Source organism: Rhinatrema bivittatum, chromosome 2 (assembly GCF_901001135.1).
Source record: "Rhinatrema bivittatum chromosome 2, aRhiBiv1.1, whole genome shotgun sequence".
NCBI lineage: Eukaryota > Metazoa > Chordata > Amphibia > Gymnophiona > Rhinatrematidae > Rhinatrema > Rhinatrema bivittatum.
In genome coordinates this window covers 401,813,242-401,836,606 of record NC_042616.1, presented here as the reverse complement: position 1 = coordinate 401,836,606, position 23,365 = coordinate 401,813,242, and the positions used below count along the sequence as shown (strand labels likewise).

The window sequence follows — 23,365 nt, the reverse complement described above, 5'->3', positions numbered from 1 at the left end:
GACCCTGTGGACCACCAGGTACTTTTAAAAAGTTTGGGGGGGGGGCCGGGAGGGTGGGGGATTAGAAAGAATTACATTTAAACGGTCGGGGTGGGTTTTTTTTTTTTTTGTGTGGCATGACACAGCCGATTTAAACGGGTAAAAACTGCGGGAACGAAGATTTCCCGCGGTTTTTACCCGAACCTGATACCAGAAACGAGTGCAGTACCGATTCACATCCCTAATATTAACACTATGCCTTAGAGCAGAGATTCCCAAACCTGTCCTGGAGGACCCCCAGCCATTCCGGTTTTCAAGATATCCACAGTGAATATACATGAGATAAAATTTGCATGATATGGAGGCAGTGCTTGCAAATTTATCTCATGCATATTCATTGTAGATATCCTGAAAACCAGACTGGCTAGGGGGTCCTACAGGACAGGTTTGGGAACTACTGCCTTAGAGCTGTAATCATCAAGAATCACCCTCCAACCACAAAGTCGAACAATATTTTTTATCAAGAATATCCTTTTTTGACATCCAGTACAAAGTGATTGTTCAGTTGTTGGTATTAGTTTTCACTTTGCTGTGTTTTTTTCCATTTGGTAAAATAAAAACCAATTTTCCTATCTGCTAATTTTTGTTCCTGGAATACTACAGATCAGTCCAGACAAGTGGTGTTTTACATCCCTATGAGCAAATGGAAGCAGAGAATAAAAAAAACTTTTCATGCATTGCTACACAACCGAAAGTACCACCTGCAGTCCCTCAGTATTGACATTTACGCAAGCCATAAATAAGCCAACACAGAGGAAGAAAACTCGAATTCAAACTATCGTTTCAAGGGTGAACTTTCCATTCAATGGAGAACTGAGAACCCCGGATTGGAGCCTCCTGAACTGGAGCCTCAGTAACCAACACAGTAACCAAAAGCACCACTTAGCTCCATTGGTTCAACATATCTATTCAACGTAATTACACTTAGAAACTTTGAAGTAGATTCTAATCACAGCTAAAACAGTCTTTCGGAACCAAGGAGGATGGGCCTCTGGACTGATCTAGGAACAAAAATTAGCAGGTAAGAACCTGGAATACTACAGATCAGTCCAGACAAGCTCCTGTACACTGGGTGGGAACATGAAAGACCCGCTCACAATACACCCTCGTCAAACGTAGCATCTTCTGGCACATGATCATTCACTCTGTAATGTCTGGTGAAAGTGAGAAGCGAAGGCCATGTCGCAGCTGTACATGTCTCTTGAGGTGACACCAACTGACACACCACCCAGGAGACTGCTTGCATCCTAGAAGAATGCGCTTGTAACCCTTCTAGGGCCATTCGATCTTTACAAAGATAGGCCGAAAAAATAGTCCCCTTTAACCAAAGAGAAAAGATGGCTTTAGACGCCTACCATCCTTTCTGTGCTCCACTAAGCAATACAAAGAGATGATCCGCTCAACGAAAAAGTGTTAGTGATCGTAAGATATTGCAACAGAATCGGACAAACATCCAAACAAGTAAAGATCCCTTGCATGCAACACACCTACTGACCAATTTAGGAACTCCAGAAACTCCACTGTCTGGCTAACCTGGAAGGAGGAGACAACCTTTGGTAAAACTGAGGGAACCATACGCAGCAACATACTGTCATTCACAATCTGCTAGAAAGGAGCTCTACAGGACCAAACCTGAATCTCTGAAATCCGCCTGACCAAACAAACGGTCACCAGAAAAACTGCATTCATGGCGAGGTCTTTCATCGACGCCCTTCACAAAGGCTCAAATGGAGGTCCACACAGTACTCGCAGAACCAAGTTAAGGTCCATTTTGGTCACACTTACAAATCTAAGGACACAAGTGTTTGACCCCTTTCAGAAAACAAATGACACCTGGAAGAGAGATGCCAATGACCTTCCTCATAGCTTGCCTTTAGGACATTCCAAAGCTACAACAATAGGGCAACATTCGAGGGCTGTCCCTACATAACAGCTCCAGACCTTCCTCCAAACACCAGGATTCAAACACCCTCCACACTCTGACATAAACTAGACAAGCAGAAGGCCTCCTAGCCTGAAGCAAGGTGTCAATTAACTGGCTCCGAGCATCCTTTCAGCCGTAAATGTAGTCTCTGCAAAGCCAAATTGTGAGATAAAAATGACCTGCCTAATCTAGATGGGTCCTTGTCGAGGTAAAACTGACAAGCCAACCTGAAAGGTTGTAAAGATGCACCAGATCCTTAAATCACAGATGCCGCAGTCATTCCGTCACCACCAGAACCACTGCTCCTGGGCTTCGCACCATGCAGGGCCATACACAGCCTATGAGAGGTCATGGAGGAAACACATATAGCAGAATCCCCATTAGCCAAGGAAGAACCTGACCATCTATGCGCTCACACTGGACCTCCCGCCTGCGAATGAAAAGTCATCTAGACAAGGCCACATGTGACGTCTTCAGCTCCATCAGAGAAAGCTGGAACACCCCTACCTGGTGCAAATGAAGTTCCAATCCTCCGAGGAAAACTTCTATTCCCCCGGGTTCAACTGTCTGCTGAGATAATCTGCGAACACATTATTCACTCCTACAACATGCAGTGCCGCTATTCCCTCTAGCTGCTGTTCTGTCCAAACATACAGCTCCTAGGCCTTCAGAGCCATCCCATGACTCTTCATCCCTCCTGGATGAATCATATATGCCACCGTTGTTTTATTGTAAAAGAAGACTCATTATTCCTCCTCAGACCTGTGGAAGGGACAACAACAACGCCCTGAGAACTATTTGCGTTCCCAAGCAATTGAAAGACCAGGATGCTTCCGTTGGCGACCAAAGCTCTGGAGCCATCCACTCCTGACAAACTGCCCCCCAATCTCTAAGATTGGCATCTGAGTTCAGTGCAACCTAGTCTAGAGTCTCCAGATGCACCCCCTTTTTCCAAATTGTGGCACGAAAGCCACCACAAGAGCCTGGATCTGAAGTTCCCCTGCAGTGGCAATGGCAGAAGAAACTCCTCCAAAAATGGGTTCCAATGGGCCAAAAAAAACACTCTCTGGAGGGGGCGCAAGCGAGAAAACGGCCAAGATACCAAAACTAGCATGGAAGCCATGGAGCCCAGGATCTGCAAATAATCCCAGACCCTGAGCACTGAAAGATGCAACAGACGAGTCACTTGTGCCTGCAGTTTTGCTACTCTCTCTGAAAATAGAAAACTTCCTGTCAAAACGGGCATTGAACTGTGCTCCCAAGTATTCCAATGACTTGGCCGGCACCAGATGACACTTTACCAGACTTATCCCCCAAACCAGGGATTGCCACCTCTCCGTGACCCGCCAAATCGCCTGCCCGCATTTCTCCTCCAACTACACTCTGAGCCAGTCATTCAGATAAGGATGAACTACAATACCCTCTTTTCTCATGGCCGCTGCCACCATCCTCATCATCACCTTCATGAAAGTCCGCAGTGTTGATGGTAGCCAAAAAGGGAGCACCTGAAACTGGAAATGCTGCCTAATACCATGAACCTCTGAAACTTCTGATGCTCTATGTGTAAGGGAATGTGGATAGGCCTCTGCCAGATCCAATGCCAGCAGGAACACTCTCCTCCGCAAACTGCCACTAATACTGTCCACAAAACACAGAACTTGCAGCACTATATAGACCATCTGGAGACCCAGAAAGGGCTGGAAAATTGCCCTCGTTCTTAGGAACTATGAAATAAAGCAAGTACCTCCACTGTCTGTGTTCAGTTGGTGGGACTAAAAACCAATTGCATCTAGCCTCTGCAACCGCTAGAGCGCATCCCAAACCGCCTCTTGCATGCCTCGGGATGTGCAATGAGACTTTACGATGGCTTCACTGATTGGGCTAGAAAAGTCTCTACTTTTCATGTCAGTCAGACATGACTGTGACATTTATTTTTATTTTATTTATTTCAGATTTTTATATACCGGCATTCGAGACAGCAGTCACATCGTGCTGGTTCACATAAAACAGGGGTGCATAGTAAACATAACTATAACAATGGTGTTGAAAAGGCAGTTACATATAATAGGGTGATAAGAACTTGGCTGAGAAGGAAGAGAAAGGAAAGGTTATTGAAATTCACACAGGTAAACGATAGAAGATAAGGATGACCATGGTGTATTTGGAGATTAGTTAACCGAGTTGGAGATTAGTTAACCATGTTGGAGATTAGTTAACCATGGTATAGTTGGAGATTAGGGGTGGCTTGGCGGTGTTCTATCAATTGGCGTCCGGGAAAGCTTGTGTGAATATGACTTGTGTGAATGTGACATGACTGATCCACTCCCCTGACTGTGACATGACTGTGATCCACTCCTCATACCAGTGGGTCAATGATGACCGTACAGTTTCAACAGCTCAGTGGCCCATCCTGGTTTCATTGCGAGGGCTTTCCTCCTCTGGTCCCTTGATCAGAAAGAAAAAAAACCTTGGAGGGTCTGCTGGCACCCCGAAAACACTGCTGCCTTTCTGAGGTTTGCGTCTGCCCAGAGACTGAAGAACTCTTGCCCGAGCGAAACCTCCCATATCCTGAAAAAAGGGACGGGATGGGCATGTTTTCTTGCCACCTTTCTTATCCTCCAGCAACTCATTCCCCTTTGATTCCCCCAAATGTTTCATCAGCTGGTCCACCACTGCCCCTTAAAAAGGGAGAATACAGAGCTGCGTCTTAGACCACACATCTGCTGATCAATTTTGCAACCACAGGAGTCAGCTGCAAGTGCTGAGACCATGCTTCTAGTGGACGTGCGGACCCAATCCTACAGCACATGTGCCACATAGGCTACCCTGGCCTCCAACCGGGCCGCCTGCCTGGAACTGGCTGTTGGGGAAGAATCCTTTTCCTGAGCCTTCTGCACCCTGCATAAACTGGCTCATCAAGAATTTGAGGGATGGGATGAGAGGACACAACTCCTCCTCCGGAACAGGTGGCGGATCTTTCACTACTGGAACGTCTTCTGGATCCAACAGGGACTGATGCACCTCTGGAACCTCATTTAATGGGTCAGGACAACATCACCCTCTCAAGGCTCCTCCCAATGCGTTCAGATGGACTTTTCATCATCTGTGAGACTCCTGTCTGCACACCTTAGTGGGCTGCATGGCCTGTATAGCACGCAGGTGCATCACCTCTGCTCCCTGCCTGGCTAAATAAGCCTTATGTAGGAACAGGACAAAACCCAGTGAAAAATTGTTTTGAATCACTAATATCCTGCCTGGCTAAATAAGCTTTATGCATTCTCCTCAGCCAGCTCTTCCCCACTCTCCTGGTTCTCAGGAACTCCCTGCACCAACCATGAGAGTAGGGGCGGGGAGTCACTGTCCTTTCCGGACTCCATCTGCCTCCTACCACGTGGAGACGAGATGGGTGCTGCCTCCTCATCTCTGGCAATCTCGTTACCAGGACCTGCCAGATGAAACACTTACCTGCTGCCTCCGAGGAGCTGCCTTTGCCCCTGGAGGCATAATCGGGACAGAGGACGCCTGCAATCAGGTGCGAACACCGTTTTCTGCAGGCCCTGAAAGATTTGGCGTGCTACGTGGTCAATGCCACGCTGCCCTCGCACGCACATGCCGTGCCGACGGTGCATGACCTCTGAGAGCCCTCCCGGACCCTGGGTAGAGGAGCGCAGCCCTCTTGATCCGTGCCACACTGATCGCACACAATAGCCGGTCGAGCTTTCCCGGGCCCTGGAAGAGCTAATGGGGTCTCCCGAAACGCACCACACCGCCTGCACACCCGCTGAGCCCTCCTGGGTCTCGGGTGTGCAGCCACAGCTTCCCTCCTCACCCCGTTCCAGTACCAGGAAAGCCAAAACGACACAAGCACAGGCAGAAAACTGCCACAATTACAATTTTGTTTTTCCTTTTTCTTTTGCAACCCCCCCCCCCCCCCCCAAGGCAGCCATCTTAGACAGAGCAAGACTATAAGGGAATATTTCCCCGAGTCTTGCAGTTCAGAACAGGTGAGGGGGGGGATCCAGAGGGACTGAGGGAGACAGGACCCCTGACTTTCAAGTCCTCTGCTTACTTCAGGCCAAGACCGCCAGGGATCACCAACCTCCTGCTCACCGGGCTTGGCCCACGAAGAAACCCAGCACCTTAGGGAGCCAAATCCTTTCTTTTCTTTTCTTCAGCTTTTACTTTCTTTCTTTCCTTCCTTTTGTATTTTTTTTTAACTCTTCCAAACTCCAGCAACAGGTTTTACATCTCTACCATATATATATATATATATATATATATATATACACACACACACACAAAATTTTGGTAGTCTATTTAAAAAAAAATAATAATCAACAATAATGTTTGCTGTACTTTTGAGGGATATATATCTAACATAACCATGCACTCTTCTAACGGTTTTCATATCACCAAATATACTCCATAACAAAATCTGTACTATGGTCACAAGGAAGCTGTCAGTTGAATTTTCACTCTAGTCCCAGTTCCTTTTTCATGAACTCCGAAGTTTTAATTATTCATTTTTTCTCCTGAGAACGCATCATTAGGAATGAAAGACTGCAGTCCTGCAGCAGTGACATGTAATCTCGATCATTTTTTTTGCGATTACCCCAGTATCCCTCAAAGACAACCACTGCAGAATCCCTTCTGGGAATTCCCATACCAGGCTATGTGCAATACACGCACACATGAAAGAGACAGGGCCATCCCAAGAGATGCGTGTGTGTCACATGCAACACGGCAAGGAAAGCACATTTCTCTCTGTCGGTATATTACACTGCCGCACAGATCTCTCACTGCGATTACCTACCTTCAAAAGAAGCTGATACTTTGTTATCCGCTGAACAGGCTTGATAAGGTAAGACGAGATGGAGTTGGCCAGCCCATGACGCTGCTGTATTTCCTGTAGGAAAGAAGAGCACGTAAGCACACCACGCATGTAGAGAGACACTGACCAGCCTCCAGTCCCTACACCACCAACCTGTTCAATTCTATTTGGGGAGGTGGCGCCATGAAGGAAGGAAACTCAGGCCGCCTCATTCCTGAGTTTACTGTACACATTCACATTGTCCCATCTACTTATCTCTCAATTAAATAAGGCAAGGAGGAAACGAACAGGTATGGAAGAGGATAGAAGGTGAAAACGAAGGAGAAAGTATAGCAAGGGTGATGCAGACAAGAGAGAAGGGAGAGAATGAAGGTGAGGAGAGATATGAGGGAGGCGGACTGGTAAGAGAAAGAAGAAGCATAAAAAAAAAAAGATGAACGAACTGCAGAGAGGAGGGATATGAGAAAATTAGAAGAAACAGAGAGAGAGAGAGAGGGACTGAACAAAGAGACAATTCAATACAAAAATGAGAAATGATTTTGGAGAAAGAAAGACAGACAGACAAAATGCAGTATGAAACAAAGCATATAAAGACAAAGAAAGAAAAAAAAGCTGAGAACAGCAGCAAGCAACAGCAAATAACATTTAGGCCTATGCAAGCATACTCTTAGAATCAGCGGAGCGCTCCTACAGTGGATCAGACTTTGGCACATCCAAATTCACCTCTCTCTGGATCTGAACAGCCCTGTAACTGCCCGTGTGCATGCTGCCTGATGAGAAGCTCGCTCTCACTACATGTGCCAGGAGAACTAATCCCATTTCCAGATTTTGGGGATCTGGAGACGGAATGGCATTCAAATTTGAAGCCTTCAAAGTCTTGGCAGTTTTTAAAGAACAAAAAAAAAAAAAAAATACAGAGGCCATAATCTGAGATAGTTCAGTACTTACATCAAAATATGCTCCCGCTTGCTCCAGGATCAGCTGTGTGGAGTCCGGCTTGTTCTTGCAGTACGTAACATACATTTGAAACTTGTCCGCCTGCAGCATGCGACATGGAGCTTAAGTGAGTTCCCTTGTGACCAATGCACTGCAAGGCACATCCTGGTTCTAGCTCATACCAGCTTCTTGTTGGACATTGTTTTTGGGAGTTGGGGATTGGGACATTAATTATTTTAGTTTTTAATTCTTTTAAAATTTAAAACGACTCAGTTTTGTTCTCAGGTCTTTCTCTGGCTTACAGCACCATAAGCCATGGGTCCTAGAAGTGCCCTGTCTGAGACCTCCCCCCTTACCCCCCCCCCTCCCGGGGACTGTCAATGCTGCCTCTGCAGTATCCCCAGCACCCTAGTCAACCAAGGGCGTAGAAAGGCCGGACTAAGGAATGAAACCCAGGTTTTCAGCATGGCAGAGCACAGGCCTAGCACGGAGCCAACCCGATGATAAACCTTATCACCATATTCACTACGAAATTCAACTGCTTCTCTGCTGACAAGTTAGTGGAGGAAAGGTCAAGAAACAATTAGCCCAGTAGACTTGGGGAAAGCCACCAATTATCCCTGGAAGTGAGCAACAAGAAATGCATCTGCTGGGAACTTCCTGGTGACCTGGATTGGCTATGATCCAGGCCTCGATGGACCTTTGGTTTGGCCCAGCATGGCACTTCTGATGAATACCATCTGCCCCGGCTCATTCCCAAGTCAACAGTGACTTTTTTGCAGAACAAATGTGAAAGGTTTAGTTACCCAGGTGACAAAACAGTGGCCAACATCCTCCGGTAGTTGCTCATACTTCTCCAGCTCCTTTAGGAATATGCTGTACAGGAAGAGACACAAAAAAAAAAAAAATAAATCCATGCTACAAATAAAGCCTATTTCAGACTCAGAGGCCAGTCAGAACCGTACTAATAGACTGGCTTTCATTTTCTACCCTCAGAGACTACACGGCAAAGAAAAGGAAGAGAAAATCAATCAGATGGGATGAACTTCATTTGACAGATGAGAAAGTGCCCCAGAAACTGATGAGTTCTGGATGCCCTGGGATGGTTGTAACAGTTTGTTCTTAGATTAGTGATGAAGAGGGCCATACTCAAAATCTTTTCCGCAGATAAAAACGTGTTTTACCCATGGGAATGGGGGGGCATTTAATATTGCTCAGCCCATAAGCATGTTATTCAACGCCATGCACACTTTTACCCACTGATTCTGGAATCGTTTCTGGAAGCGGAGAGAGGAGATTTGATTCAAGCCAGCCTGGGTAGCTTCCGATGGAAAAATTATACGCAGAGAAAGCAGGCACAATCTTTACAGACGATTTTTGCAGAGGCAATAAACAAAGCAAAAGCCCATACAAACTTTTCTGTAACACTGGTGCAAACTCTGCAGGTAAACATACCACAAATTTTTTCCTGGTGTGGGCAGTTTGGATTATTGCCCTTAAGGTAAACACCTTCAGCAGCATTTGGCTGGCAAATTTTCACCAATGTTTTCCCAGCTCACAAACTATTAGCTTGTCCTCAGCCTTTCTTAGCAACTTGCGGAGAGAGGAAAGGGGTTTTGGAAGGGGGGTACACACCCTAATTCACTAACTTTGTAATCCAATAAGTATTATCCCAGGCAACCAACAAAGCCTAAGAAATGCAGCTGTATGACGTCCGCATCTCTCGTATGCTACAGAGAACTGAAGCATCCTTCTTGTACTGCAGCAGCCAAAGCTAAGGCTTCTAAGACCACAGAGAGAAAGGATTAATCTGGAAGAGAGAAAGGATACCTGTCCAAGGAGGAGTTACCTACTCAGTAAGAAAAAACGTATTTGGTTTTTTTTTATTTTACACACCAAACAGCACTGTGGATTTTGGCCATTCTGTTTTCTGCAGGTAAGGGCATCAGTACAATTATAATAAACTATCTTTCAGACAGAATTAGTCTCACACACACAAGAAGTAACAACTAGGAGGTCCAAATTCAGAAGCATTTAGCTGGCTAACTCAGAAGTTAGTTGGCTAAATGAATATTTGAAAACTTAGCCAGCTATCTTATTAGCGGCATAACTTGGGGTATTCTGGGGAGGAGTTAATGTTGGTTAAGTTATCCAGTTGACTCTGATATTCAGAGTTAGCTGGATAATTTATCTGGCTGGGCCAAAGACCTGGCCTACAATTAGCTGGTTATTTATTTATTGATTGATTTTTCTATACCGGGGTACGTAAATAACATCACCTCGGTTTACATTCAAACAGTAATTCAGCATTGCACTTTACAATATAACAAGGTAACTAAACGAAAAACAAAACAGTATATAACTTTATATGAATAGAATATCAGCAATATATGAGAGATTGTGGCAGTTAGGAAGAGTAGTTGAGGATTCAGATCATTGATAGTAGGCTTTTTTAAATAGCCAGGTTTTAAGGTTTTGTTTAAAGTTAAAGTTAGTGGCTGCACTATTGAATAAACTTCCACAGTTAGCCAGATAAGTTTATCTAGCTAACATTGCTATCCAGACAGTGACTGAACATGGACCTCTTAAAGACCAATCTCCTCATTCAAAGCATTTGCTACACACTTCATTTTTCATTTTCTCCTTTGTATTATTCTAGCTGAATATTTTTGCTGCTTTTCACTTTCACGTGCTGTTCAATTTGCAGTACAATTAAGGTTCTTGGAGGCTTCCTGCCCCCCTTCCTCCACCCCACCCCCACCCGGTCACCTGGGCGAGAGCCGTACAACACTCACTTGTTATGGAACTCATAGAGGTCCTGCATGTTGCCGAAGATGATATGCTCTTTGTTTACGATCCCAGGCGGGATCTCTTCCACACCGCTGGTCATTTCCCACTGATATGTCTGAGAGAGATGGGAAGGGAAAGAGAATTGAAAGAGAAAAAAGCAGAAGAGCCATGCAGAGAGATAACTGCTACAAAGCAGCATATTTCTAGTCTCTGCATGGTGGCTAAATTCTCACAAGCAGGGCCTTCTGGCACCAAAAGAATTTTGCTACTTGAAGTTACAAATGTTTCAAAAGAAATGCTGAGCAGATGCATCTGGAGCTTGCCAGTGAAAACACACACACTCACTCAGCAACTGCAGACAATGCTGAGGGGCGTTTGATCGAGCCGATTCAGCAAACTTCCATAGAAAATTCTCTGAACTTCTGCACTAATAACCCAGCCACATGGCAAGTGCCAATGCTGGCTGACTCCTTGAAGCGGCTGTGCAACGAGGAATCAATGCCAATGGCAGTGGGAAACCGCTACCTAGAACATAGAGGGTGGGGGTGCCGAGGTCAAATCGGCAGACCAGACTGTTCTTGTATAACTAGGGATTCTGATTTTAGGACTTTATAAATTGTAAATTTAGGTGCTTATTTTCCAACCAACTAGGGATTCATTGGGGATGCCAAAAATCAGTGTTTAGTGGTGCTTTCATGATAAAACTACTATTGTTCGATATCATTTCTGGATGAATCATACACACACCGGTGCAGCTGAGTTGTTGTTAGCATGGAAAAGGCGCAAAAACAAAGCTGAGGATAAAGGGTAAGCAAAGGAGGGGTGAGAGAGCACTAGGGGAAGTGGTGTTTTTCCAGTGTCTATCTACTAAACAGCTATTTTTTATTTTTTTTGCACTGGGGTGTTTTCTCAGGGTTTACTGGTTAAAACCTAAAATCAGAAGCCCTATGTATAAGCCTGCAACTTCGACAACCAGCCGGTGCGGTGCTTTGTGAACAGGATGTTAGCGCGATGCTAAAAAAAAAAACCCAAGCCGAGTGAGCACTTACCTCCAAACACTCTCGGAGGTCTCTCACATAAGCCTTTTCTGTCTGAATCAGCTCGGCCATAATGAACCTGCAAGAGAATGAAGGGGTGAGGGCTGCACTCCAGTCTTCCAGCATCACCCCTCCCCCTCTCTGTACATGCCAACCCTCTTTCCAGTTTTTTTAGAATTAACTCAAAAAGGGTCTACTAGGATACTTTTCTTTCAGGCTATCCTTCTTTCCCCGTCTTCAGTTTAAGTGGATTCTGGAGAAATGATCATGCGGTAAAGACTGAGAGCTCCAGAAACTGCTCAGGTACGCCAATATTTAACACCTCTCTCTCAGAATTAAAATCATCTGAAAGGGAAGGATTTCAATGTTTGCTCGGCAGAGTTCAAAAAGCTATTTTAGTGGTGAACTTACTCCCCCCCCCCCAAAAAAAAAAAAGTAAACCCCTCTAAATAAATATATGTATTTATTTTAGCTTGTAAGTGTTAATTCTTGCAGCGCTCTAGGGAAAGAAAATAGATGGCATTACTCTTTCCTGCGAGCTGATTTCCGTTTTTCTTCATTCAGCTCATGAGTGGCATCACGCAGCTTGACCTCCGACCCCGGGGCGCTGGCCGGGATTATATCCAGCTGCAGGCTCTTGCTCTTTGTTCCATAGACAGGGGAGAGGGGTGGGAAAAACAACACACACAAACTTAAAAGAGAGAGAACTGGTTAACAGCAGAGAAGAAAGGAAACGAGCAAACCCCCCCCCCCCCGCCCCCCCCAAAGAGCGCCACCGAACTGCAGCGAGCTCTCCGGCGAGCCACGCGCGCGTTCCGGCGTTTTCCGGGCTGAACCTGCGCCGGCGGGAGGAGGGGGGTGAACTCACCGACTTGTTGGAATCAGAGGAGATCCCCAGGGCCTTCTCCAGAGAGGTCCTGTACTTCTCCATGCGCAGAGAGAAGTCTCGGTACCTCTTGTCCACGGCAGTGACACATTTCTTTATTTCTGCTGCATGGGCATGCCCTTTCTCACAAAAGCCGTCAGCCAGCTGTATCAACAGCTTCACCCTCTCTTTGGTTTGCTGTGAACAAAATAATAAAAAAAAAAAGAAAAAAAAATTACAGGAAAATATTGAAAAGTTGTGGAGCTGCCAAATAGCACCAGTGTGCAGGACAGAGTATTTCACTCAGTACACTAGGAGCGCGCATAAAATCAAATTACACCCCTTTCTTTTTTTTTTTTTATTAGATTATACACAAGAAACACATATTGTAACAATAATTGGAAACAAATATCATAGCAATAATGGTTCAGATGGATCTTTCTGTTAAAATATTTAATACAGTGCCTACATTCATTTAAGCAATTGGCCTATTTGAGATCAGCTGGAAACGGGGCTTTGGGATGCTCTTAATACATGGTGCTCAGGCCAGGGAAATAATGCTGACCCGTGTGCTTCGGGACAGTTTTTTTTTTTTTTTTAAACAAATCTGTGTCAAAATGAAATGCAAAAAGGTGCAGTCAGTGCAATCATCAGGTGGCCGAGGTTACAAGAGAGTAAATAAGAAAGCATGCTTTTGTTCTAAAACAGAACCGCTGCATTATTTTACTGCGTGTTGCTACAACCCGACAAGCGTGGACTGCTCCTGAGCAAACCATTTAAAGAAGCCTCCCCCAGTTGGCGACAGCTTTAAATAGGTAAGTGTCGTGGGCCATACTAGGTGTGCCTCTACCATCCCTTGACAGCAAGGGGGAGAATAAAGTTAGGTCTTGTACCCGTGGGGCAATCCATGCTTTATAACTGCAAAATATTTTAGTTTGGGGGGGAGGGCAATTCTCCTACTGCCTGCATACTTTTTACCCCACGGTGGTCGATCAAGTTTTTCAGCGGGAAAGTATCGGGTGTGCATATTTTCACTTTGAAAACTACCACGGGTAGAAAGCCCGCTGAAACATTTGCACGTGCTTTTGCGAGGGTAGATTTTCTATGGGGAGTAATGTGCGCAGACTGAAAATGCAGCCTCTGTGCATTCATTTTCCTACCCTGAGCTCCGTCCTAAAGCAGCTAAACAGCCGCCTGCTGTGGCAGCCTGCCTGTGTATTTAACCAGGTCAGAGGGCAGGCACAGTCTTCCGAGCAGCCCTTTTTACCCAGGTGAACCAGTTCTTACCCAGGGAAATATCCTTTCAAAACTCCCCTCTAAAAATGCGTGGCACTCTGTGGCACAACTGTGCACTCTGGGGGCAATTGTCACCCCAGCTTTCTGTTTGAAAATCCAACGAAAGGTTACGCCCCCAGCTACTTCTGCCGGTTGATTTACAGAAGAAAAGTCTACATGTGCATCCTGGAAAATTCAATATACAAGCGTATTATTTCTCTCCTGACCTAAATATGCCCCCCAGGTATGCTGATATTTCTAAATGGCACAGCGTCGTGCGTTATCGACCCACTAAACAGAAATACATTTTGATTTAGTTGGCTCTCCTTGTGTAACTCAAATTTACACAGATAAAACTCAACTAACTTTATAAAATTGCTTCCTTTAACGGACAACAGTCCATACTGACCAGTCATTTTTTTCTTTTTGCTTGTTTAATTTAATATGGCCTGCTCCCGAGTAGTCATGTGTACTTCTGAGGCTCTACTGCCCTGCAGCCACTCTAAAAGCAAGTGTTCGCACAGGCCGCTCATGAGCTCCTAAAACCAAGTAAAAATAACGAAATACTGGGGCAGAAGCAGCCGCCAGACTGAAGCAATTACCCTGCACTTTAAATCTTATCTACTAGCAAGAAGGATGGACAGCAGAGAGAACCAAACAGATGTTCTACACACGGTTCCCACATTGCTTCAGAAACAGCAGAATAATATGGACTCCAGCCCTGACTGCCCAGCTGCTCCCTGTAGACCGAAATGACAATTATAATCCGTAACATATGGAAATCCATCCTGAAAGAGTTGTCTTGCATCTCCTCTTGCTACTTCACACTTGTGACATAAAAGACTGCTTCCCTATTACTTCAGGTCCTTTTCCCAAAATAGTTTGTTTTCTTTCTTTTCAACACTGGGATTTTCTCGGCACATTTCTGTGTTTTTCTTCCTGTTAACATGCACCGTTTCTGGCAGTCTTGCTGCTGTCACAGGGAGGCGCCGACCGGGCCCTGCAGGCCTTTCTAATTAAAAGTGCATCTCTCAACCAGGGACAGGTCCTGCGATAAAATAAAACCTGCCAGAATTTCACTGCAGAACCAGACCCGTAAAAAAAAAAAAAAAAAAAAAGAGCTCCATGAAACGGCAAGGAGCAGCCTGAATTACCAAAGCAGCTGACAAGAGATGTCTGCATGTGAATCTCAAGCTTCTCTAGAAGTTAGGCCAGGTAGGGAAACCTCACACTTAGGAAGAGCAACACACAAAAAAAATCCACTCCCCCCCCCCCCCAAAAAAAAAGACAAACAAACCCCAAATCATAGCCATCCCCCCCACCTCCAAATTTATCTCCATCTAGACAAGGCTTAATTTGTAGAAGAAAAGGAAGTGGAACTGTGGAGGGCAGTGAGATGGGCAGAGCCAGGGCCAGTTGTGACCCGCAATGTCACATGCTCTTCTCACTCACTCACTCTCTCTCTATCCCCCACCACACCCAATCCTGTCTCCACTCCTGCCGATCACTTCATTCACAAACCGCTCTCCCCCCCACACACACACTGTGATCCCTTCACTCACACCCTGCAGCACCTTTCATCCTCTGACTCACTATTTCCCACTCTCTCCCACAGCCTCTCTGACCCCTTCCCCTCACACTTTTTCACTCCCACATCCCATCGTTCACTCTCCTTCCCCTCCCTCCAATCCCTTCACTCACCCCCCTCCCCCACATCCCTTCATTCATTCTCTTGGGTCCTTTTCACCCTGACCAGTGTGGTCACCAGCAAAAGGGTCTGGGATGATGGCATGATAAGCAGGAAGCCAGCACACCTAGGAGTGGCAGAAGCAGTGGGGCTGACAAGCATTCACCCCGTGTCTTCTTTTTTTTTTTTTGCCTGGGTTGTTGTCCCTCACAGCCTTCTAAACCTTGATGGGGAATTACACAAAAATCAGGGTAAGCAGCTCCAACACTCTCTGTTCTTCTCTGCTTCCTCCAGGGACTGGTGGCATTAAGTGATCCATGCAACGCTGTTCGGTCTCCTCAAATGAGCCAGAACTGATGCACACAGCTTGCTCTGCTCTGCTTTCTCAGGATCCCAGAAAAAAGGTGTAAGAAAGCCATTCTGGGCAATGGACACGAAGTGGAGTTAAATTAGCATTAAGTCTGAAAGCTGTGAGCAGTGCCATTCATCAAGGCCAGGGCTGAAGCCTTAATACTTGGCACTCCTGCTCACAACTTTCATACATGTGCTTATTTAAACCCCTTTTTGTGTCTGTTCTTTGCTCTGTAGAGTCTGCTTCATTATCACCCCCTTCTCCTTCTATTCCCTGCAGTACAGGAGGAAAGGTGGAGGGGAAGGGCTAGGTTAGGGAGCAGAGGGGCTGATCGCTTATCTGTGTACTTCAGGCTCACTCCCTCTCCTTCTCTTCCCTGCAGGCTGCCTGGAGGGGAGGGGCAGGAGAAGGACACCCCAACTGCTCTGCCTCTTAAGTCTGAAATAAGTGCCAGAACTGCGCTCCTGACCATTCCCCCACAAATTAAGCCCTGTATCTAGAAGATGATGATGAGGTACAGTGCAGACACACCAACATCATATCATCACCTAATAATGGTCACTGCCTCCACTTCTGCTGCAGCCTCTGCTTCTCTCATTGCTGGGCTGCTGTTGTAGACTCTCAATTCACCCTTTGCAGGGATTTCCCAGGGCTTACACCAGATTTCTTTAAATGTCTTCTACCCATCTCTCTGGCCACCTCTGGCTGCAGCAGCAGTCCAGCAGACTATGGATTGAGAGACTGTGTGCTCATGGCCCCTGTAATGGCTCCTCTTGCACTGCAAGCATCCTGTTCTGAGTAGAAAGCTGTGCCATGAAAGAGAGGCTGCTGCAGTGACCGTAAGAGTGTGCTCTCAGTCCCCGATGCTGCCAGACTGCTGCTGGTAGGGGGATGAGGAGTGAGAAAGGGAAGTAGTGAAGACCAAAAGCTTTCCTAGTTGTCCAGAATACCACAAACTAGGTCTTTACCACTCCTTTAACATGAATAACAGGGAGGAACACAGAAACAGAGAGCATACCATTACTTAATTAGAGTGCATTACTTAATTAGAGTGTATTTTGAAATAAATAAAACACACAGCACAGTGCTAAACTCTTAATTCTACTACATTACTAAGTGCACATACACATAATTTAAAACTTTTGGACTGGACTGAAATTAAACTTTCTCCACCCTTTTTTATTCCCTAACGGGCGGATTTTAAAAGCCCTGCTCGCGTAAATCCACCCGGATTTACGCGAGCAGGGCCTTGCGCGCCTATTTTGCATAGGCTGCCGGCGCGCACAGAGCCCCGGGACGCGCGTAGGTCCCGGGGTTTTTCGAAGGGGGCGTGTCGGGGGCAGGACCGGATGACGCGGTGTGTCGGGGGCGGGACGGGGCGTTTCGGGGGCGGGACCAGGGGCATGGCGCCTGCCGGGGGGGTGGTCCAGGCCTCCGGACCAGCTCCCGGGTCGGAAGACGGCGCGCCAGCAGTCTGCTGGCGTGCGAAGATATACGTCTGCTTCTCGCAGGCGTAAATCTAGGGACAAAGGTAAGGGGGGGTTTAGATAGGGCCGGGGGGTGGGCTAGGTAGGGGAAGGGAGGGGAAGGTGAGGGGAGAGCGAAAGGAAGTTCCCTCCGAGGCCGCTTCGATTTCGGAGCAGCCTTGGAGGGAATGGAGGCAGGCTGCGCGGTTCGGCGCGCGCCGGCTGCCCAAAATCATCAGCCTTGTGCGCGCCGATCCAGGATTTTAGAGGATACGCGCGGCTATGCGCATATCTTATAAAATCTAGCGTACTTTTGTTTGCGCCTGCTGCGCAAACAAAAGTACGCGATCGCGCTTTATTTAAAAATCTACCCCTTATTGTACTGTTCAGTCTCTTTTGTAACCTTGTCTACCTTTTCCTTTTTCCTTTCCTTGTTCTTCTTTCCATTACCTTTCCTTCTGTGTGTCTATTCTCCCTTTCTCTATCTCTTGGTCGCCTGCCATCTGTCTTTCTGGTATCTTACTTTCATATCACTTTTCACCATCTCTTTTCTAAGACTCCTTGCTTCCTTCTTCCCTCTATCACCAATAATTTACTTCTCTCCATTTCTTCCCATTTTCCTCCATCTCATCTTTCTTAGTCTTATTTGTCTCTTAGACCAATGACTTCTTCTCCACCCTCAGTCATTTATGTCTCTCTGTCCCTCCCATCCACTTGCCTCTCCTATCCCCCACTCAGCTTTCCATCTTCCCCTTCCCTCTACATAGTCTTTGTCCCCTCCGCTCCTCTATTATTTGTGTGCTCATTCCTGTCATGTTTACCTGGATTGCAACCTTCAAGAAGGTGCCTGATTTTCCATGGTAAATCAGTGACTTTTTCCAACATAAACTGGTTTTGAATGCAGAAAAAATAAGTTTAACTATGGAAAGGGGTCCATCAAATAACTGCCCATCATTTTTTAGTTTTGAAGGCTGCCAAATACCTATTATGTCCCAAGTTAAGAACCTTGGTGTCATCCTTGATTCAAGCTGGTCAATGAATGTCCAGATTAAATCTGTTGTAAAAAGGAAAATTGGCTCTTACCTGCTAACGTTCATTCCTGGAATACCACAGATCAGTCCAAACTCCTGGGATTATGCCTCCCTTCCAGCAGATGGAGACAGAGAAAGTTTCATTGGCACTGGCATATAACCCAGGATGCCACCTGCAGTCCCTCAGTATTGACCTGTACCTAAGCCAAGATTATTCCTATAACAACTTTAACACAAATAACTTTCCACCAATGAGCAAGGGGAAAAGAGGTTAAACTCCACAAGAAAACTGCTTACTTAAACTCCAAACCAGGAGAACCTGAAGTTTTAAGCAGCTCTGCAGCCTATATACAACAGAACCATGTCAGAAATACGAGCAGACTCTCTCCCCACACCAGGGCAGGACTCTGGACCAATCCATGGTATTCCAGGAACGAAAATAAGCAGGTAAGAACCAATTTTCCTTTCCTGTTCATACCCGGATCAGTCCAGACTTCTAGGATGTACCCAAGCTTCCCTAATTAGGGTTGGAGTATGAGAGTCCCCCTCTAAGAACACTCTCACCAAAACCCATGGCCTCTGGAGCCTGGACATCCAAACGATAATGTCTGGCAAAAGTGTACAAACAGTCTAACTTCAGTTGGTCAGCTAGAGCGACTCACTGCTCTCTTGATTAACAAATGTTGGTACCTATCCAAACCAAATCACACTACCTCAACACCTTTCCAAGGTGAGTAACTGAGCTGAACTTTTCAACCTTTTTACTTAGGTATACACTGCTTCTAACTTATTTCTAGCTTCTGGTTACTTTTTGGCTTGGTTTTTTTTTGTGTGTTTTTGTTTTCTTTTTTTAAATACAAACACTCAGTTCTGCTTACCAGCTGCCTTACAGACTTTTAAAAATAAACACACTACCTACTGCTTACTAGCTGCCTTATCGACTATTTAAAAATACAAACGGTCTAACTTGTTTATTCACTGCCTTACTGACTATTAAAAGCACAAACACACACACACACACACACACACTAAATAATATTCCCAAATAGTTAACTTTGCCCCAATACTTTAAAAAAAGACAATGTCCCAAGCAAAAACTTACTGATTCCTTTCAGCCACCAGCAAGGTGATAACTATCTAAGGCAGAGCTTTCCAAACTTTTCATGTTGGTGACACACTTTTTAGACAAACATAACTTCACAACACAGTAATTCAGTCTACTAGCAAACCAGAGGTTAAAGGTTAAACGAACGAAATGTATTTCGACAATTTATGTATGTAATTTATGTATGTTTCCTTAAATTTATACATATTAAAAATATATAAAATTCCAAGATTAATGTTATTGTTATAATTTATGAGTAACAATAATAAAACAAATTGTCTGTTGCCCACACACTAATATCTCTCCCCCCAGCACGTCTGGCCCCCACACTCATGTACCTCTTCTTTTTGATTGTTGCCAGTGTTTCATGAAAAATCAAGCGCTATTTTCCAAAAAAACAAGCCCAAGCACATGTCTGTCTCCCACACACTCATCTCCCCCCCCCCCCCAAGCACATGTCTGGCCCTCACACACTCATCTCTCTCCCCATTCAAGCACATGTCTGGCCCCCACACACTCATATCTCCCCCCCCCCCCAAGCACATGTCTGGCCCCCACACACTCATATCTCTCCCCCCCCCCCCCAGCACATGTCTGGCCCCCACACTCATGTACCTCTTCTTTTTGATTGTTGCCAGTTAAGTGCTTCACTCCCTTCAGGGTTCAGGCCTGCCGTGGTGCATAACACCTTCCATGATCACCAGACACTGTTGCTTGCAGTCAGTACTCCTCGTGGCCAGGCCTCATCGGCAGCAGCAGCCAATGACAGGGACAGCTGCGCTCAAGTCCCATCCACCAAGCCCAAAAAAAACACGATTGACAGCAAAAATCGCCCAATAATAAAGCAACCCACAAACTGAAAAAAAAAAAAAAAGTGAATCGCTAGAAAAAAAAAGCCCAAACTCGCATCGGAGTTGACTGGGCTTGCGCAACACACCTGCACACTGCAGGCGATACATTAACATGTCGCGACACACAGTTTGGAAAGCTCTGCTCTAAGGACTAGATTGAGATTCCATGAAGGACATATTTTCCCCTACAGTAGGACACAGATGTTTTGCTCCTAGAAGGAAGTGAACCACATCCAGGTGAGCAGCCAACAACTGGCCATGCACCTTGCCTCGCAGACAGCCCAAGACCACAACCTGGACCTTAAGAGAGTTAAAGGACAAGCCTTTTACCAAACCCCGCTGCAAAAAAGCCAAGATATGAGCCATTGAAGCCTGAGTCGAGATTATTACTTGACCCGTGCACCAGGACTCAAAGATCTTCCAGACCCTTACACATGATAAAGAAGTGGAAGCCTTTCTAGCCTGCAACGAGGTAGAAATGACATCCTCTGGATATCCTTTCTCTCTCAAATATCTCATCTCAAAAACGATCTGCCCAATCTTAAAATATTGGACCCTGCCGAAGAAGCTTTGGTAAATGAGCGAGTTGCAGAGGACCATCTACTGCCATGTTGACCAGGTCCATGAACCACAGGTGCCTTGGCCACTCTGGTGCCACCAGAATCACTTCTCTGGGGGGGTAATTTTCTATTTGTCTTATCTTTCCCACCAGAGGCCATGGAGGGAACACATAAAGTAGAATCCCTCGGGGCCAAGGTAAAACTAGAGCATCTATGTCCTCTGCTCCGTGTTTTCTTCTGTGACTGAAAAACCGGGACGCCTTTGGCATTCTTCTGCAATGCCATCAATTCCAGGCTGGGAGTACCCCACCGGTGACATATCGCAGCCATAGCCTCCTCAGACAGCTCCCACTCCCCGGGATCCAGCTTCTGGCAACTGAGAAAATCTGCCTGCACATTGTCCACCCCAGCAATGTGAGATGCCGCTAGCATAGCTAGATGCTGCACCACCCAAAGAAACAACTCCTGAGCTTCCTGGGCCACTGTTTGATTCTCCCTTGCCGGTTGATATAAGCCACTGTGGTCACGTTGTCTGACAAGATTCACACCATGCAGCAGAAATGCAATCAACGCATACTTCACTGCCTTTGTCTCCAAACAACTGATAAACCAGGACTTCTCTTCCTCGGCCATTGCCCCTGTGCCGACTGACTCTAGCACAATGCACCCTAGTTGGAGAGACTGGCATCTGTGATAACTACCACCCAGTCTGGTACTCCAAATCCCACTATGTACCATAAATGCTCCTGACCAAGCCACCATGAAAGACTTGATCTGGCAGGCTCCTCGAGAGATAGCAGAAAACGAAACTGTTCCGAAAAAGGATCCTATCAGGAAAGGAGTGACCTCTGCAGGGGCCTCATGTGTGCAGAAGCCCAAGGAACTAGCTCTAACATCAAGGCAATAGAGCCCAACACTTGAAGGTAATCCAAGACCCTGGTTAGCTCTGCTTCCAACAATCTGTGCACCTGCCTCTGCCACTTGAATATGCGATCCTCTCTAAGGAAGACCACTTCCTGCCCTGGTGTTGATACGTGCTCTCAAGAACTTCAGAATCTGAGAGGGGGTGAGATGACTCTTCGCCAGATTCATCATCCATCTCAGCAATATCAATTGCTGCAAACTTGAGATACCGTCTGAACAGCATGTTTCCGACTTTGCTCGAATGAGTCAGTCATCCAGGTATGAATGAACCAAGATGTCCCTTTTTCTGAGCGCTGCTGCTTCAACCACCATCACCTTGGTGAATGTCCATGGTGCAGTTGCCAAGCTGAATGGAAGAACACAAAATTGAAAATGCTTGCTAAGGATCATGAAGTGGAGAAATCTCTGGTGATCCGGTAGGATCGGAATATGCAGAAAAGCTTTGGTCATGTCTAGATATGCTAGGAACTCTCCCTTGCACACTGCTGCAATCACCGAACGCAGTGTTTTTTTGAAAACTAGTAACCTTGAGAGCGACATTCACCTTTTTTAAATCCAAAATTGGAAGGAAGGATCCTTCCTTCTTCGGGACCATGAAATATATGGAATACCTTTCCATCCTTTGTTCCTCCATAGGAACAGGAAAATGGCTCTCAACGTTTGTAACTGATCTAAAGTTTCTTGAACTATCCTTCTCTTGTAGACTGAAGCACAAGGGGACACCATGAACAATTCCCGTAGTGGATGAGAGAATTCTAATCCGTAACTATCTCTTATCCCAATTAGGACCCACCGGTCTGACTGATTTTGGTCCACTCCTCATAAAAAAAGAGTCAGACTTCCTTCAAAAGGAGGAAGAGAGGAATGGAACAGCAACACTTCATTGGGTGGACTTAGTTCCACCAGAGCCCCGGCTGACACTCTCTCTGCCTGGCTTTCTGCTCCCTCGAAAGGACTGGTTCCAGGATTGCTGTTTTCCAGCACTTTGCCTCTGAGCCCCCACCGAGAGCCTACCAGGACGAAACCATCTGTATGTTTGAAACCAGGACAGCCCCACAAAGGAACCTTTGTTACCTTTGGGCTTGTCTTCTGGCAACCTATGCCCATTGGTCTCCCCAAGATACTTCATGAGCTCCTCTAAGTCCTCACCAAACAGAAGCTTTCCCTTGAGCAGTAAAGCTCCCAAACGAGATTTAGATCACACATCCGCCGACCAGTTCCTTAAGCAAAGGAGCCTTCTGGCCGAAACCGCAGACATCATAGCTCTCGAAGAAGTTCTCATGAGGTCATACAGGGCGTCCGCTACATAAACTGCTGCTGCCTCCAGACAGTCCACCTGCTTAGTCTCCAACAGAGATAGTGATCTTGTGGCCTGCCACTGCTGAACCCAGCAGAAACTGTTCCTCTGCATAAAGCTACTGCACACAGCAGCATGAATGCCAAGCATAGACACCTCAAATATCTTCTTGAGATTAATTTCCAACTCCCTTTCAGTGCCTGTGAACCAGCCACAGCGATGGTGGTCTTCTTAGTGATTGCAGACACCGACACGTCCACCTTAGGAAGTGCCAACAACTCGAGGGTGTCCTCAAGCAAAGGATACAACTTAGCCATCGCCCGACCTACTTTCAGGCCCTTCTCAGGAATATCCCTCTCCCTGACCACCAGCTTTTTCACAGACTTGTGAAAAGG

At 46.1% G+C, this 23,365-nt stretch overlaps 1 protein-coding gene across 1 annotated transcript in view; it reads right to left on the bottom strand.

Moving 5' to 3' along the window:
• Positions 1-23,365, bottom strand: part of TRIO (trio Rho guanine nucleotide exchange factor) — a 964,000-nt gene that overhangs the window by 330,480 nt on the left and 610,155 nt on the right. The window contains exons 22-28 of the mRNA XM_029590045.1: positions 12,426-12,620; positions 12,084-12,199; positions 11,570-11,636; positions 10,526-10,635; positions 8,537-8,606; positions 7,743-7,832; positions 6,777-6,869 (exon numbers count right to left, since the gene is read on the bottom strand). Coding sequence (XP_029445905.1) covers positions 6,777-6,869; positions 7,743-7,832; positions 8,537-8,606; positions 10,526-10,635; positions 11,570-11,636; positions 12,084-12,199; positions 12,426-12,620 — 741 coding nt within the window. The remainder of the gene's footprint in view (positions 1-6,776; positions 6,870-7,742; positions 7,833-8,536; positions 8,607-10,525; positions 10,636-11,569; positions 11,637-12,083; positions 12,200-12,425; positions 12,621-23,365) is intronic.